Raw genomic sequence first — 18785 nt, forward strand, 5'->3', positions numbered from 1 at the left:
ACTCGTCTGAGTGTAATTATGGATGTGAGAATTGATTTGTTAGTGCATGTAATAACAGCGTCTAGGCAGACCCCTTCATTGTGTGTGAAAAATAACAGATATTACCACCTTGGGATGTGTTGGAAAATTATCAACAATAGAATGAATGAAAGCCCCAATTACCTCAATGCTCACTCGCTGCCAGTAACAGAGGGTGACATACAGAGCTGTCCATTTGAGAGGATATCAAATAAAGGCTGCATTTATTAATAACCGTATATTTTATGCTACGAAGGACTTTATCCAGGAGATACGAGCCAGGCAGGTTGATCTGACCCAGTTAAGAGAAAGCATTAATAGGTTAGCGGCTGGTCAGGAGTCCCCCGAGCTTATGGAAGTTGGGCGTCTGCGCTGTGCCTGGCTGGATCTGGGCAGACAGGCTGCACAGCTGCTAGAACAGAAAGAGGAGGATCTACAGAGGAGTGGGGACTATCATGACTGCATTTGTATGGTGGAGGAGTTGTTTGACCAGCTGTCTAAAAAATGGGATCAACTGGCCAGGCATGCAAAATTTCCATTTTCAAATTTTATACAGCATATTCATGTTTGATAGTTGCCATATGTTGTTCTTCAGATATTTTTGTCAGTCGTTATTCTCTTTGGTCGTAAAGTAACAAGTAGATTTTATTCCAGGGGAGACATTGAGAGCACAGCTGAGTGCCTTGATGCCTTGAAGAAGTTATCCACAGACCTTATGGACCAGAGATGTGTGCTGGATGACCTGAGAAATAATAGGCATGGGATCCTGCCTCGTCTGAGCTTGGAGGACAGGGACCTTGTTAAAGAGCAGGTGGGTTATCTGGAGCAACGTTGGACTCAGGTGGAATCACTTGTCCAACAGAAAATCCAATATTCATCCAAAACACTGGAAGAATTAAATCAGCTCGAGGACCATTTGCGAGAGGCACAAGAGTGGGCAGAGCTGCAGCAGCCATCCCTCTCTGAGGTGCTTAAGACCAGTCCCCCAGCAGATTTGGCCCAAAGCTTTCTGTTTGATCACTTGAGCTTTTGTGCAGAACTGGAGGCCAAGCAGAAGCTTCTGGTGGAGGCTATGACAGATGCCAGCAGCCTTTCCTCTCATCTAGGTCTTAATGAGAGGAGGAAACTCCAGACTTTGGTCCAAGAAGCACAAGCAGAGATAGAAGCACTTGGAGCTAAGGCAGCCCAGTATCGTAAAAGCCTAAGTAAAGTATTTACAGAACGAACACAGTTCCTCCAAGCCCTGGACAGGGCAGTTGAATGGATTAAAAAGCAAGAGCAGAGGGCTCTTGCAGATGATCATGTTGCACTCTTACCAAACATACTGCACCAACAGGTGACCTCTTGTAAGAATTTTACCAGCAGCCTGAGAGTATATCAGGTGGAGCTGACATCACTTTGGACACAGGGACGAGAATTAGTGAAGGATTCAACAGAGGAGAAGGAGGAAACCCTTCAGAAGCTGGAGGAGTTACAAGCAACCTTTGAGGCCTCCTTGCAGAACAGCACAGAGCATCTGCAGCATTTAGAGAAGGCACTAGTCATTCGAAAGTACTTCATAGTGGACCTGGACAAAATCTGTGATTGGCTGAAACAGGCAGAGGTGGCTACATTTCCAATTATTAACCTAAGTGTCAATGATGAGGGCCTTCAGCAACAGTTGACCAAGTTCCAGCAGCTTCTGGATCAAGCTTTAGAGTATGAGAATCTTTTGCTTATTGTCCAAAGAGCAGGACAGGAGATTCTTCCCACCTTAAATGAGGTGGACCACTGTTACCTAGATGAGAAACTCAATGGCCTGCCACAACAGTACAATGACATGCTGTTCTTAATCAGAGAGAAATGTGATGGGATTCAACAAGTGTTTTTGGAACGCAGGGAATTTGAGTCACTCATTGATGTTACACGGAAAGCTTTGGAGGAACTGCAGGAGAAGTGTGATGCTTTGGAGAATCAGGCAGCCCACCAAAGCCTTGAGGAGGGAGAAAGATTGCATAGCAATTACGAAGATCTACTTAAGTGTCTTGCAAATCTCTTTCAGGGAATGAAAGAGCTTAGGGGTAAAACTCAGCATTTCTTAAGCATGGGCCAGCCATATGCACCTGAAGTCATTGACCAGCTAGTTGATCTCCATTGCAGGCTCAACCACCAGATAGAGGATAAGATGAAAGAACTACGTAAACCGCTGAAAATATTAGATGAGCACAGAGTAATTACTGAAAAAATTGATTATAGAATAACTTCATTCAATGAGCAGCTTGACAAACTTGACTCAGAAGGGGCGTCAGATGCCATGGAGAGATTATATACAATATATGAGCTGTTAAAAGATCTTGAAGAAGTTAGTTCCTATCCTGAGGATCTCATAGCAAAAACTGAGGACCTCAACCAGCACTTTGACTCAGAGAACCTCAAGACTCAGGTTGTCTTGAGGGTGGAACAAGTTCTTACCTTAAAGCAAAGGGTAAATGCACGCATAGAAGAGTGTGAGAGAGGTTGTGTGGGAAATAAGGATTTTCAAATGGATATCAAAGCATTAGTAGAGTGGATCAAAAATCTTAGGGATCAATTAAGATGTCCATTAATGTTTGAAGAGACAAACATTGAAATTGTGCAGGAGGAGGTCAGGACACTGTTGGCACTTCAAGAAGAAATAAAATCTAGGCTTAGGGTATTAGATGCTATAGCTTATGAAGAGAAACAGAAGTACATGAAAGACCAACAGCCGTTACCCAAGCACTTTGAAACCACTTTAATGGATATTCCAAAGCTGAAGACTGATGTTCAACAAGCTTTCAACACCAAACAGGTACGTTTCTGTTTTAATTCTAGACAGTTTTACTTTTCAATATTGGCTGAGTTAGTAATGAAATATTGAAAACTAACCCTATGTTTCTTTAAACTGCTATCTGTATCCTAAGGTGGCCTTGCAGTCAGTTCTTTCTTTGCTTCAGAGATACCATCATTCCTTACAGTCTATCCAGCAGTGGTTTGAGGATGCTGGTGCTCTTCTTGAGCCAGCCCCCCATGAGTTAGACCTAGAGAAATTTTCTGATTATCTTGAAGACTTCGAAAACGTGATAGCCCGGGAACAAACCTTTAAGAATATCATGCAGGAGATGCAGGCTCTGATCCCTCAAATGGATGACATTTTGAGCCCCACTGCTGTGAAGCAAATCAAGCAACATTATGTGGAATGTTATCGCAAGGGCACAGAGGTTCTTGAGCAGCTAAAACATCATCAGGACAGCTTGAAACGGTAATACTAATGAGGTTTTGGCGTAACACTTTTAAATGAATGAATGAGGCAAGCAAGGCCCATAACTGCCTTTTTCATATTAACATTATATATGCTGTTCTCTCCAATAGTGATTTACAGACGCTGATGTGTTATACTCTGTATGCAACTGTATTTTAAGTCACATGCTTACTTTTGTTAGATGCCTATCTCAGTGGAAATCCTTCCAAGATGAGATAGATGAAGTTATCAGGCAGATGAGTGAAGTTGAGAAAAAGATGACAGAGTTCACATCTGCCAATGCAAACTCTGTGCAAGAGGCTGAAGAGAAGCTTGGTTTATACCAGGTCTATTGTCTATTTCTTTCCTTACTTTGGAAAATATTGCACTGTTGAAGGTTCACCCAAGAATAAGAATTCTGTCATCATTTACTTACCCTCATTCTGCTCCAACCCCACTTGACTTTCTTTCTTCCATGGCACACAAACGTATGTTTATAATGTTATAAACATTATAATGTTAGCCGTATAATGTTAGCCTTCATATTAAAATGTATGGTGACTGAGACTAATATTCTGCCTAACCTTTTTTGTGATCTATGAAAGAAAGACATACAGGTTTGGAAAGGCATGAGGGTGAGTAAATGATGACAGAATTCGGGTTAACTATTCCTTCAGGGCATTTAATTCAGTGAAATTGAAATGGATATGGGAATTTTTCTAAATATCTATTATCTAAATGTCTTTTTTTCTTTTTCATTTTCTACAGAGAATTGTGTCACAGGTTCACGGTTTTGAAGACACACTGAGTGGACTGAAAAAACAATCTGCACAGTTTGATCAGCTTGTCTTAAATTACACTATTACTCAGTCAGTCCATTCTCTGGGCCATCGGAGGACTCGGCTGCACAAAGTTACTAGCGCTCAAGTGAAAGCCCTCAAGGATTCTGCACATAACTGGAGATGCACCAGGGAGAAGGTACTGGGCTTTCATGAGTTGATACTCTTTGATGACTCCAATTCAGAAAATGTAATCAATCAAATGCTATTTGGCAAATCAGATACAAGGTCTGTTTTGTAATAGCAGAAAAATGAAACTAAAATGATTGTTAAATGCCCAAATAATTATAAAATTGCATATTTTTAATGTAATTCAAAAACTGACGTTTATTCCTATGAAACAAATTTTCAGATTAATTTAATTTGTCTATTAACTCAATTAAATGCTCCTATTACTCAATGTTATTTTGTAAGAAGTGTGATCCCAGTAGTACACCAAAATATTTTCAGAATAAATCTGGTTCTGGAAAAAAAAAACCTTATTTGAGTTATCCGGGTTTTGAGATCAGATGGGCATTTGCAGGCAGTGAGCTAAGAATGATGTAATTTTTGGCAATCACAGCCTAAAAATGTTACATCATGGAAGGTGCCAACTCACCACTTCTACCATAAATCTCTGCTGCGATCACAGTAAATGACATCATAAGAGGAAGCTTGTCAGTGAAGTGTATACTATACAGTGTAACAGAGACACAACTTAAACAGTACTTTTTATATACAGTATGAAAATACTCAGCACTAAGATACTGTAAACAAAAAAGTTATTAGAGAGACATTGATATTTATGCACCCATATCAGTATTAATAATGTGAATATTACAAGGTCACTCCAGCAAGTAGTGCTCCAAAATTTATGTAATCTGAAATGTTAACAGTAACTTTATAAGTTAATTGGTTTATTTTTGCACATTACTGCCTTTGTGTTGTTTCATTGTTTAACTGAGATTGGGAGAACAGCACAACCACAAAGAGTTTTTCCATCCATTCATTATTAAGAGCACTTTATGTCTTTGATATCCTGCAGTACACAGTGCTTTATTGTGACCTCAGTTTCTGACAGTTTATCCCTTTATTTCTTATTTAATATTAAGTATAAATTGGGTTTCACACTGCATTAATTCTTAATGACACTATGGCTGATTCAGTTGGATGAAGCTGTAATTAAATATTTGTTTGCATTATAGCTTTCACAAATCTACATTATACAATCAACAAAGCCCAAAACTCTATTTCCTATATAGGCAACTGCACCTTTAAACTATATTAAAATGTGTTTCTATTTTTCTATTTTAATTTTTGAATAATAAAAATGTTTGCGATAAAATAAACAATATTTTATATTAGTAGATAGTAAAAGAAATAAAAACTGCTTCCCTGTTGGAGTAAGTAACCCATCCCACATGTGATTAGCTGGAGAAAATGCAAACTGTGTGTGAGGACCTGCACTGCCGTGGTCCTGACAGCATGGTGGAAAAAGCCTCCAGCATGGCAGCCCTACACAGTCTGCTGGAGTACTATGACTCCTTCAGTCGAGAGGTAGAGAGAGAGATCAACGCCTTGACCCTCCTCAGACACCATGTGCGCAACCTGTTCCTCCATCACACTGCAACACCCTGCAAGGACAATCAAGAGACCCCCTGTCTGCTGGAGATTCAAAGCATTCAGGAGAAATATGACAAGTAAGTGTATGTGCATCTCTATCCATCTGTCTGTCTGTCTATCTAGATGTTTGTACCTGCATTGGCCATAAAAACCTGTATCGGTTGCCCACTACTCAAAATATATAGTTTATAGAATTTTCTGGTTTTGTCATTTGCTTTGCATTTCAATAATTTGCATAACATGTATTTTCCACTGCCTTTCTCTCCTTAGTCTATTGCAACAGGTGTGTGCCAGCAGAAAGCATGTGCAGGTAGAGCTGTTAGAGAGGGAGGAAGTGGTCAGGGAGTTGGACCTTCTGAAAGGCTGGATCCAGGATACTCAGGGACTGCTGCGGAGCCCCACACTAGACTTGGACACCCTGCTTACTGACTTGGAGGTACTGTAGGGAATCTTACTGTGGAGATAAACAGAGAATACTCACATTCTAACTACAATAGTCGACCAAACGTTAGTCGATGAGAAGATTTTTGGTCGACCAAGTTTTGAATTGTCGATTGGTCGCTGAAAAAAAAAACTCCACAGGAAACCGACGAACTCTGGTTGGGGTTAAGCCTAAACAATAAAGCAAGACACCCTGATTTGAACTTAATTTTTTAATTATTTTAAATAAAATTCAAATGAAACAGGAAAGAAATGTGCAATTAAAGTGTGTGTTGTTCGACTTTATGAAAGATGGATTTACAGTTGTGAAGGGCAACATCTCTCTGGCAAAGAATCTACTTCATCTGTGCTTTCTCTACTGGTCGGGTATTTCGTTGTCTGGGAAAATACATCTAAAATACATATATATATATATATATATATATATATATATATATATATATATATATATATATATATATATATATATATATATATAGTATTTGATTTAAGTTTTCATTTCTTAAATTAATGTAACTTTAATTTTATATATATATATAAAATTAAAGTTACATTAATTTAAGAAATGAAAAACTTAAATCAAATACATTTCTAAATTCAAATTGCACTCCAAATGAAACGAAAAAGCAATTAAAATAATGAAGTGATAAAAAAAATTATATACTCATAAACGATACTGTTCTTGCAAAAAAGAACAAATTCTGAAAATAGAAAGAGTGACAGAAACAAAGAAAGTGTGAGATCCGCATTCTTTGAAGCGCGTTCCACGAGACTGCTCACCTACATACAAACAGCGTGTCAGACATGCGCATAGATGGCTTTTCTGTCATCTGATCTTAATAATATAATAAAGTGTTTCTTCAAGCGTGTGTCTGTGTGTCTACGAGCAAATTATTTGTAATATTAATTTGATAATAATAATAGTCTAATAATAATTTTATTTTCCCCATTTATGGGAAAACTATCCAAATATCGTCTTGACATTGTCAAAGGCATCAGCTATTGGCGATTACTCTGACCATCGTAGATTCCCGAGATCATCGTCTGTCGGCACAACCCTAATGTGCATTTCTCTCTATAAATTAACAAAATGTTCAGACAGTCTCCTTGTTGGTTTGTCCGACACATGATTTTTTCTCGTGCGTGCGCTTGTTAAATTTATATTTTAAAGGCTCATTATTACGGTTTAGTATTTCTCTGTAATGTAGAACAGTGTTAACAATGTTACTTATAACATTCTTTCTCAGCTGTGGAACTCAAACCATTTTCTGATGCCCCCCAAAAATATATTTAAGTAATTAAATTAATATCATGGCTTAAACTAACAAATACTAGTCGACTAGGAAAATCTTTGGTTGGGCGCAGCCCTAGAAATCAGTGTGGTCTGAGAGCTTGTTTTTGTGGTCTCTGCTAGACGGCTCATGAAGGCACACAGTCTCATCGGCAGACCCTTAAGCAGATTGCAGACCGTCAACAGATGAAATACCAGGACCTCCACACTACACTTCCTTCTGAGATCATCACCCAGCTGGCAGAGGTCACACTGGCACTGGGTTCAGCAGAAGATCAGGTTTCCTTCATTCATACATCTACATTTTCCATCATATATTTTTCTCTATTTTTCTTTCTTTTCATCTCTTTATCACATACTTTTTGATTTCTCCTGTGAATAGGTGCAAGCAAGAGCAAAAGAGGTCCAACACAGCAGAGATATTAAAGAAGACTTTAACACCAGACTTCAGGATATCTCCAAGAAAGTCAAACTCATCTCTTTGAAGCTCAAGCAGAAGGCTGTTGATGTTGAGGAGGCTAAAGAGGAGACAGAGGTATGAATACTTTTCTGCACAGTCTGACAGCTGTGGTGGAAACTTTTTCCTTATAACTGAAGTGCACAGTTCCATCATTGCTTGTTTACATGTTTGGCCAGTGCTATTTCTCTACCATTTTTTCACATGTTCTCTCTTCTCTGTTAATTCAGACTCTGTTTGAGGAGCTGGAGGAGTGTGGTCATGCTCTGTCTGAGCTAGATGTGGCAGTGCAGGAGTTTGGTGAGCAGAACCCTCTCCTGGCAAAGCAACTGGGCTTCAGTCTCAGCAAACTGACCGAGCTTCATGCCCAGACAAGTAGGCTGGCAGAGGGAAGAACCACATGTCTTCAGAAGGTCAGAGCTTAATCAAGTGTACTGTGCCTCCTAGGTGTTCTTATATGTATTTGTATGTTATGATGTGTCTTTTTGTTCCTCAACATATGACCTTTTTCTACATTCTAGGCAGAGAAGAACTTTGAAGAATTTAATGAAATGCTGACATTAACTCTCAACTGGACAGAAAAAGCAGAGACTGTGGTCTCAGACAACATCATCTGGAGTCCAGCCTCTCAGATGCAGGATCAAATCAGAACCCATCAGGTGGGTACAAAAGGGTGACAAACCGCCTCCCCCCTACACACAGGCACACACCCTCCCGCTGACCAGCCTGACCAGACCACAATCGCTTGTTATTGTCTATAGCAGTCAGAAATGTAATATAGGTGTATCTTGTGATATCTCAACCAGGCCTTACTGCAAGAATGGCAGGACCTCCAGGGAGAATTTGAGGGTCTGGTGGAGAGGGTGGGACTTCTGGGGGAGGTAGTCCAGACAGATGCTCTGCACCAGCAGGTGGCAGAACTGAGCAGACATGCTGAAGAGCTACAGCAGAGAGCCAAAACAAGACTACTGAGTCTACAGGACGCAGCCAAGGTAATGCATCATAGAACACCCAACTTCATCAAATTAATATAATGATAGCAGTGAGTTTATTGCAGGTGGACTATACCTGTGCCCATGGTCCTTTTTTAATCTATTCTTCAGTTCTTCAATCATACTAAATAGGGTTATGTTAAATGCTCAGTTTCTGCATTTTTAATACAATTCTCAACTTTTTATAATAATTTCTGAAATGAAAGTCAGGTCTGGTCCAAGAACTCTTTCTTCATATGCCCATTGTATATTTTAATTGTATATTTACTGCATGCATGTATGCAAGATATAAAATAATATATTGCATAAATAAAATCAGTTGTCTTTTATGATTCTAAGATAATTTAGCAAATTAAAAAATCCATTACAATTATCACTGCTCTATGAGCATCAAATCTGCTGAAAATTTAAGCAAGACATTGCCATCTAGTGCCCCATTGGAGAGCAATGTAATTATTTTCCATTCTGTATCTCAACATAATCGCTGACTCATTAAATTGGTGTATGCACTGCACACTACACTGCTTTAACTTTATTTTACATTCAATTATACTAAAATGTTAAATCTATAATGTTCAGACAATTTATTGTGGAATTAGTAGAATATATTTTGAAATGCATTAACAAATGTCTCTGTGGTGCCCATTAATTTGTCATCAAAATTATCCATGACTTAATGCATACCATAATTATTTCATTGGCACTTTGCCATGTAGGAACACACTTTTTAGATTTTTTTAAGACCTGATTTGTAACTCATTATTTCAGAAAGATTGGCTAGCTGATTTTTAGGAAGGTCTCTACAAGTTTTTAAATGAGTAATAATAAGTAATGAGTAATATGCCTGTCTTTAGTTTTTTGTTAATAAAATATTTTTGCAAAATATAAAGTTGCAAATTTTATTTATGCGAAAAACCATAATATCACAAAAACAGTGTCCTAATAAACCTGCGTTTCCATCACATGTTTCAAAAGAACAAAATCGGCACTTACGGAGAAACTGTAGCCACTCTTTTATTAATAAAATACTCACGGTTTAGAGCACATGGACATAACACCATAAAGAACTTTATTTCTGGGAGCAACAGCGTGTCACAAAGTTCTAGGACCAATATGCTGCCCTGCAAAAGCAAAAGACCTTAACTCACTAGAGTGTGAAACTGAGAAAAATGACTTTAAAGTTTCTGTTTTGTCCAGACAAAAGTATTATAGGTAGGACTCCCAAAATTTCACAACTAGTTGCTATACTGAAGAAATGTTTGTATGCAAAAAATCTTGAGCTCAAAATTGACCTTTGAACCTTGTTTGTCAGTTACTGTACTCTGCCTTTGTATCATGTGCCAAAAATCAGGAGTCATGCAAAGGCAAAAGGTCAGTAACTGACATATAATCAATATTTACTTGCTGTTCACCATACTTACATCCATTATAAGAACACCTAACCAAGGTCTAGTCATCATGGTATTTGTTTTAAATTATATAGAAGACCTTTGGTTGTTCCTATTTAGTGCTATAATGATCAGGATAGTGCGGCAACACTAACACAGTTAAACAGTATAACAGATAAGTTACTTTGCAGTACAGTATGTACAGTATGAATAAATACAATACATATTTTCACAATAAAGATAATTTAATTATAATTGAATACAAAGGTATATGTATTTAAATGCAAGATATAGAGTAATAATTAATTAAACATTGGACCAATTCATTAGAGATTAGAGACTGCTCATTCCAAGTTTTTTACTGCTCCAAATAAAATCTTACTGAAAGCTAATTTTTTGAGATATCAACCTAAAATTTGGAACACAACTTGTCCATAGGTATATATGACAAAGCATTCTTGAAATACAACCATTTAAGTTTGGATAGTGATTTTCATGTCTATGCGAAAAAAGGGGGAGGGGTGACATTTAAAGGGTTAAGGGTTAAGTGACACCAAACTGCTCAAGATGCTCAGTCAGCGAACTCGACTTGGATTACTACTTTTTAATTCTGAGATAATATAGACAGAGTATACCGAAAAAAAGTTGGAATTACTTTTACTATTTAGGTTAACTTACTTTGTACGGACGTTAGCGATAACCAGCTGTAAAATCTGACGTGAACACCTGCAAGAAGGAAATATGGCTCAAACACGTATGGATTGTTGTGGATACAGCAGATGACGTGCATTGCTATGGATTATATCTTCTATGGATTATATCGGATTGCATGGAAAGGTAGGATGCCTCTGTATTTAATATTTGGTTTTCAGCATCTGATGTGAGGCGAGTGTCAGCGTCAACGTTAGCGCTAATTTACGTGACACAGATTAAATTTAGCAAGCTCCGGGCTGTCACTGACATTGACAGATCTGAACCATCGCCCTATCACATCGCTATCACAGAGTAATAATACAAACAAGCAGTCGGCAGTCTACACTTTATTTCAAAGATGTGTCGTGTGTATGTTACGCGGTTTGGTGACAATAAAAGAGCGGTAATCTTTGACAGTATGACAAAGCCAGAGTACAGTAACATCACAGCGGCACTGTAACATCTCTCTTGATGCCAGGCGAAACAAAGTCAGAACACCTTAACTCAACTTAAGCGTGCCGGAACAAAGGCTAAGAGCCGTAACAACTGTTACGGCGTTCTGCTGTGGTTTCTCGTATGGTTTTGGATGTTACGGTTGTCATAGCCCTTTAATTTCTCGTTAAAACAATCAAATTGACTCACGATATTTATTCACATGATAAAGGAGGTCTTGAATACCCCAAAAATGACATTAACTCATTTTTGACCAAACATGATGTTACGGCGTTTTGCCTTTGTAGGGCAGTATGTGCGTATACTCCTCCTTCCTTATGTCTTTGCTGTGCAGATCTATAATAATTTGGGGGGGGGGGGTTTTAAGGACACCGTTTACTGTGTTTACACCTGTCTCTCAGACATTGCCGTCTGCTGCCTGCCCTGATCTTCTGCCTGTCTGACCACGAATATTGTTCACCTCTGATATCCCTGTTTGCTTGTCCTTCGATCCAAGCCTGTGTTTACCTGAGTCTGTTTGCTAATAAAACTGCATATGGATCCCAACCAATCTGAGTCTGCGTTACAGAAGACTTCGCCACTTACCGATCCAGTGGTCATCTCGCGGGAAGAATTCTCCTCCCAAGCAAATCTGCTGGCATCGCATCAACATCAGCTTGGCCGACTCACCTCACTGATGGAGGAAGTAATGAGATCGGTACAAGGTCTTCACCAGCCTGCACCTGAACCCGTGCCTGCAGCGCCTCAAGCCAGCCAAATGGCCACCGCTCTGTCTCACCACAGTGCAGTCACCAGCTCTCGTCTAGCCCTTCCCGAGAAGTTTGACAGAACGCCCTCCAAATGTAAGGTGTTTTTGATGCAGTGCTCAATATTCCTGACCCAACAACTGGCGTACTACCCTTCTGACGAGAGTAAAATCTTTTTTGTGTGCCCGCTACTCACGGGAAGAGCACTTGAATGGGCAACCACTGTCTGGACTAATCAGGGTTTAAGCCGAACCACATTCGACGCCTTCATTCGACGTCTGTCTGAGGTGTTTGACCATTCTGAAAGTGGAAGGAGCGCCGGGGAACAATTGCTCACACGCCGTCAGGGAAACCGGACAGGATCGCCGCATCTCCATCCACCTCTGCCTGTACTGCGATCAAGCGGGAGACCTGAGAGCCAACTGCCCAACACGACCCTCTCAATCACACCGGCATGGGGTGAGTCTGCTAATTTCCTCCGCATAAACCACTACCTGTCTCGAAGTGCCCATAAGGCTCACGTGCCTGTCTGATTATATTAACACCAGAGCTCTGTTGGATTCGGGGGCGGCGGGTAACTTTATTGATGAAGCTTTAGCCTGACAACATAAAATTCCCCTGATACCCTGTAATCCTCCTTTGACAGTGGCAGCTAGATGGGAACCGGCCAAGTGCGTTACACTACCACCGACATCACCTTACAAGTTGGGGCTTTGCACTCTGAGAGCACTCGTTTTTTTATCATTCACTCTTCCCACAACCCGGTCATTCTCGGTCTACCCTGGTTACAAGATCACAACCCACAAATTTCCTGGCGGGACAATCAGATCACGCAATGGGGCTCAGACTGCACAACTAGATGTTTAAAACCCGTCATCCCTACTACCGTAGGAGTTACCAAGGTCTTGAAGGAGTCTGGTGACTCCCCATTGATACCCTCGGAATACGCTGATTTAAGTGAAGCTTTCACTTAGATAGTCTACATCGACGATATTCTAATCTACTCTAATTCTCTGGAGGAACACATCACACAGGTCAGGGCAGTCTTGAAACGACTTGCAGAACCCCAGCTGTATGCCAAGGCGGAGAAATGAGAGTTTCACCTAACGTCAGTCGCCTTCCTCGGGTACATCATCAGTCCAGAAGGGGTGGCTATGGATGAGAGCAAACTGCACGCCCTCCTAAACTGGCCTCAGCCTACCACTGTGAAGGAACTTCAACGCTTCCTAGGATTCTCCAACTTCTATCGAAGATTTATTAGGAACTTCAGCACCATCGCCGCACCACTCACCGCCATGGTAAAGGGGGGACACACCAAGCTTCACTGGTCCACCGACGCACTTCGTGCTTTCGACCAGTTAAAGGATCGCTTCACCTCGGCCCCAATCCTGCATCATCCAGACCCCAACACTCCATTCGTGGTGGAGGTCGACGCGTCTAACACCGGCATTGTTGCCATCCTCTCTCAATGCCAAGGTAGTCCTCCCAAACTGTTCCCATGTGCTTACTATTCTCGAAAACTCTCGCCGCCGGACAGAATTACGACGTGGGCAACCGTGAATTACTGGCCATGAAAGCAGCTTTTGAGGAGTGGCGACACTGGCTGGAGGGGGCCAGACACCCATTCCTAGTTCTCACGGACCACCGCAACCTGGAATATTTATGCTCAGCCAAAAGACTCAACCCCAGACAGGCCAGATGGGCATTGTTCTTCACCCGGTTTAACTTCACCATTTTGTACCTCCCTGGATCAAAAAATGTCAAGGCCGACTCGCTCTCCCGTCAGCACGACTCCACTGAATTCTGTCTCCGAACCCATCTTGAATGTCTCAAACAGATTAAATATAAATTAGGAAGAGTCATTATAGTTTTAGCTGAAATTCAGGGACAAAGTTTTATTTTGGCGAATATTTTTTGCACCTAACTTTGATGATCAAGGCTTTTTTATAGATCGTGAAGGGATGTTACAAGGAACTACCGTGGCCAACGACACAGAGGCCGCCTCTTCCCTCCACAATTTCAGGAGGTTGAGGTGATATATTTGACATGCGCCCCCTCTATCGGTACGTTTAACCTCATAATCGAGATCCCCCTACTCGTTGTGTGACCTCAAAGGGTCCTTGCCACTTGGCAGAGAAATTTAGAGCTCAATGTTGGGAGTAATACGAGCACCTTGTCTCCCGGTGCAAATTCCCGTAGCTGAGCACCCCTGTCATACAGCCGGCATTGGCATTCTTGAGCCTGGAGCAAATTCTCCTGTGTTAATTGCCCCAGTGTGTGGAGTTTTGCTCTTAAGATCGAGAACGTACTGAATTTAATTTTTGCTATTAGAAGGTCCCTCCTCCCAAGCTTCGCGGATGACGTCGAAGACCCCGCGTGGGCGTCGCCCGTACAGCAGCTCAAATGGGGAGAACCCTGTGGAGGTTTGCGGGACCTCTCATACTACAAACAACAGGGGGTCCTGCCACTTATCCCAATTCCTAGCGTCATCGTGTACAAATTTACGAATCATGTTCTTGAGCGTTTTATTATATCGTTCCACTAGGCCATCGGTCTGGGGATGTAAACGCTAGTGTGAATCAACTTAATGCCCAAGAGCTCGTAAAGTTCGCGGAGTGTTCGTGACATAAAAGTCGTGCCTTGAACGGTGAGGATTTCTTACGGAATCCCCCCTTGGAGATTATTTTGAAGAGTGCCCCTGCAACACTACGTGCGGAGATGTTGCTCAGGGGCACTGCTTCCGGATATCGCGTCGCATAATCCACTAGGACTAACACAAAGCGATGTCCGCATGTTGATCATTCTAATGGCCCGACGAGGTCCATCCCAATTCTTTCGAAGGGGACCTCGATCAATGGTAGAGGGCGCAATGTCGCTTTTGGGGTGGCTGGTGGGTTTACCAGCTGACATTCACGGCACGCCGCACACCACCTGCGGACGTCACCGCCAATGCCCGGCCAATAGAAATGGGCTATTAGACGGAGAAGTGTTTTTCGTTCCCCTAGGTGACCGGCCATAGGATTATAGTGAGCCTCCTGGAAAACCATTTCCCGGCAGCTCCGTGGAATCAACAATTGGGTCACTTCCTCCTTTGTTTGAGCGTCCTGCGTCACTCTATATAGCTGATCTTTAATCATGGCAAAATATGGGTATGAAATGGCGATGCCTGGCCGGAGCTGTTGACCATCAATTACTCTCACTTGGTCAAGAGCATGTTTAAGGGTTTCGTACCGCGACTGCTCTAGGGGGAAGTCCCCCTCAGGGAATTCCCTGAGAGGAGGGGTGGTCACCTCACCCCTTCCCTCGTCATTCAGAGCACCCGAGGACGGCCTCGGCTCCGCCTCCCCTCCCAAAGCATCACACACCGCACACCTCTTTATGCAGGACCCATCCGCGCAAATACCCTCTAACATATCTCTAAAACTCAGCCAATCAGTACCCAAGATTAGCGGATGAGTGAGGCGGGAACTAACCGCTGCCTCCACACTATGGTTTCTTCCCCTGAATTTAATCGCCAGAGTCACCATGGGATACTTGTGAATATCCCCGTGCACACACCTCACCCTCACCAATTTAGCTAAACCCAAAGATCCGGGTTGAACCAAGCATTGGTGGATGGTGGTCTGATTGCAGCCGGTATCCAGCAAAGCTTGGTAAATACCCCCCGATCCTTACCGGAATCCGGTATGCTCCAGCCTGATCGGGGGCAGCCTGCGGGACGTCGGAGACCTGCACCACCATCCCCACCTCCATCAGCGGACACTGATCCCGGAAGTGGTCCAGATCTCCGCACTTCCAACAGGCCGGCCCAGGCGTTACGCCCGCACTTGTGCTGGTGGGCGCCCCCACCTGAGGAGGAGAGCGGCTGAAGGACGGGGAAGGAACATTCTCCCAAGGCCGGGAAGCTGGTCGGACATATACTCCACACCTGCGCAGGGCAGGAACGGGCCCTGGGGAGAGAACAGAGCGAGCGGACACAGGGGAGGGGGAGGAGGCGGGGGCAGACACAGGGGAAGGGGAGAGAGAGAGAATCAGGTCTGTATAGGCCAGAAGGTTCGTCACCGGCAGTTGTTGTGCCGCAAGTTGTGCTTCCCCGGACAGGAGAGGAATTAGGCGGGCTGCCCACTGTTCGAGCGGCAAGTCCCAGATTTCTGCCGTGCGCTCGAATAAATCGAGGAAGGCCTCAGGATCATCTGCTGCCCCCATCTTCTGTAACATGGGCGGGGGTAGCGTAGCGCGGGTGTCCGGGGTCGTGGTTGTGGCCGACGCGGTCTCCTGGCTGAGGAGGCTCCGGATGGCGTGCCAGTCCTCTGCCTGAGCCCGCATGATTTCGAAAAACCGCCGAACTTGGTCCTGCCAGAGCTCAAGCAGGGATTGCTGGTGGCTTTGATGTAACGTCGTGAGGGACTGGAGGACCTCCGCCAGCTGGGAGGACTCTATGGAGCGAACTTTCTCCATGCTTGGAATTTGTCCCGGGTTTCGGCACCAGTTTAAAGACCCTCACGGGAAGGAGGACACAGGAAACGAGGATATGAAACAAAGGTAAGGCTTTAATTGCCATTTCTCTTCGACAGTTTACCAACATTAACCACACAGTACACAAGCGCATTGGGTTGGCTTGTTGCGTTCTCTCTCTCCCGACTGGAGGCTCTGTGTCTGCTTTTATGCCGCTCTCCTCGTGCTCACTGGAATTAGATACAGGTGTTAGGCATAATTTAGCTCAGGTGTAAGCGCCCTTACCGCTTTCCTCTCCCGGACGGGCGCTTGACCACACCCCCGCTGCCACAGGGGGTTAAAAGTTGATTGGGTGTATACATGTTTGCTTTTATGTTTCATGTGTCTGAATATATAAAAGTAGTAAAAACAAAAACAATCATAAAACTATTTCTGAAACATCAGCAGAGCAGAAAATTAATTTACTAACACTTTGTAGACTTACATTTAGATTTAAGCATTTGGCAGAGGCTTTATTCCAAAGCAATTTACAGTGCACTTATTACAGATTGCTCCCCTGGAGCAACCTGGAGTTAAGAGCCTTGCTCAAGGACACAATGGTGGTGGCTGTGGGGATTGAACCGGCAACCTTCTGCTTGCCAGTTCTGTGCTTTAGTCCTCTATGCCACAACCACTTAAAGTTAATTATAAAATAAATAGTGCTTTTTACTTTATAACAGAGCAAGCAAAACTAAAAACTAGACCCACTAGTATTGCACAGACTGGAACTTTGCCGGATACTGTCTGGACCATCTATTTAAATTATTATTAATTAATTCTGTATTCTCCATAGAGCTATTGTAATTTGGCAATTTCTGACCTTCTAAGCCTGAAGCTTAAAAGCTTCTTTTTACTTAGTTTTTAAGCCAACTTGAGCTGATATCTTGTCATTTTTAGCAGATATTCTCAGGTCAATTTACTGTGTACTGACTGCAGTAGCATTTACTCTGGAGCAACCCTAAGGTTTAGTGTCTTGCTCAATGGCACAATGGTGTACTGTATATACTCAGTTCCTGGGTCATTACTTTGTTATTTAGCCCACAGTCTTATTAGTCAATTTAGTGATCTACCAATATGGTGTTTTCTGGAGCCTATGTATGCCAGTAGAGGGAAATGGGGCCAATAGCTGATTTATTGCTCAAGTATTTTATTACACAACTGACACAAGGGGGAGTTAACATCTCTGGTAACAGACCAAGATGTGTCAGTTACCAATACATATAATTTCAAAATGCCAAATACCGGCCAATTAATCAGCCATGAAGATTCATATTGATTGACCTTTCTAGTTAGCATAGCACCCCTCTAACAAATCTCATTTACCATTATTGATCATCACCTTATCCTGTTTATTTAAAGCAGCTTCTTCTGCATATTAAAACATGCCTTAATTCTTATAACATACTTAATGGAATATTGAAAATGTATAAAATATTTGTCACTGTAGCCAAAGTAACATTCACTTTCAATACTTTTAGTTCATAATTTTTCAAATTTTACCTTATAGAAATTGACATTGTTGTGGACATAACAGTACTACTGTCTGTCTCTCTGTGTAGGATCTGGGGAGACTGGAGAGTGATGTAAAGTGCCTCCATCAGTCTATAGAGAGAGTGCAGGAGACTCTGGCCTCTCCTGATCTGGCTCGCCTCAGCCTCAGAGAACAGCTGGCTCAGAGACAGGTACACTGACCCATCACATTTCCTCACTTTTCAGACTCATCTTAATCATTTACTTTCCAATACATTGGTTTTATTACATTTCCCAATGTTTTAGTGTTTGCAAGTTTATATATATTATTTTTTTATTTATTTTCATTATCTCGTTTTATTCTTCTCTACAAATTAATTCTACCCAAAATGCTTAATGTAGAGACTCTGTTTAAACTTTGTTTGTTGATAATTATACTTTGCCTTTAATCTGCTGTTATCTTTGCATATTATGCTGGGACATCAGAAACGTTTTCAACATTCAAACTGTAAGCAAGGATAATGACATAATTGTAAAATTTCCATACGGGGAGATGTGTTGTGAGGAGGTTTCTACATCTGTTTATTCTCACTGACTGGCTTTACACAGACTATTTACTGTTCTGATAAAGAGACACACAACTATGATTGGTATTTCTCTCTG

General features: G+C 41.9%; 1 protein-coding gene across 1 annotated transcript in view; it reads left to right on the forward strand.

Annotated features, from left to right (window-relative positions):
* syne1a (spectrin repeat containing, nuclear envelope 1a) overlaps positions 1–18785 on the forward strand; it is a 173155-nt gene that overhangs the window by 107796 nt on the left and 46574 nt on the right. The window contains exons 76-88 of the mRNA XM_052098241.1: positions 275–540; positions 673–2827; positions 2940–3277; positions 3459–3603; positions 4025–4234; positions 5506–5774; positions 5968–6133; positions 7553–7708; positions 7812–7964; positions 8117–8299; positions 8408–8545; positions 8693–8878; positions 18212–18334. Of these exons, the coding sequence (XP_051954201.1) occupies positions 275–540; positions 673–2827; positions 2940–3277; positions 3459–3603; positions 4025–4234; positions 5506–5774; positions 5968–6133; positions 7553–7708; positions 7812–7964; positions 8117–8299; positions 8408–8545; positions 8693–8878; positions 18212–18334 (4488 nt within the window). The remainder of the gene's footprint in view (positions 1–274; positions 541–672; positions 2828–2939; positions 3278–3458; positions 3604–4024; positions 4235–5505; positions 5775–5967; positions 6134–7552; positions 7709–7811; positions 7965–8116; positions 8300–8407; positions 8546–8692; positions 8879–18211; positions 18335–18785) is intronic.

Source organism: Xyrauchen texanus, chromosome 30 (genome assembly GCF_025860055.1).
Source record: "Xyrauchen texanus isolate HMW12.3.18 chromosome 30, RBS_HiC_50CHRs, whole genome shotgun sequence".
NCBI lineage: Eukaryota > Metazoa > Chordata > Actinopteri > Cypriniformes > Catostomidae > Xyrauchen > Xyrauchen texanus.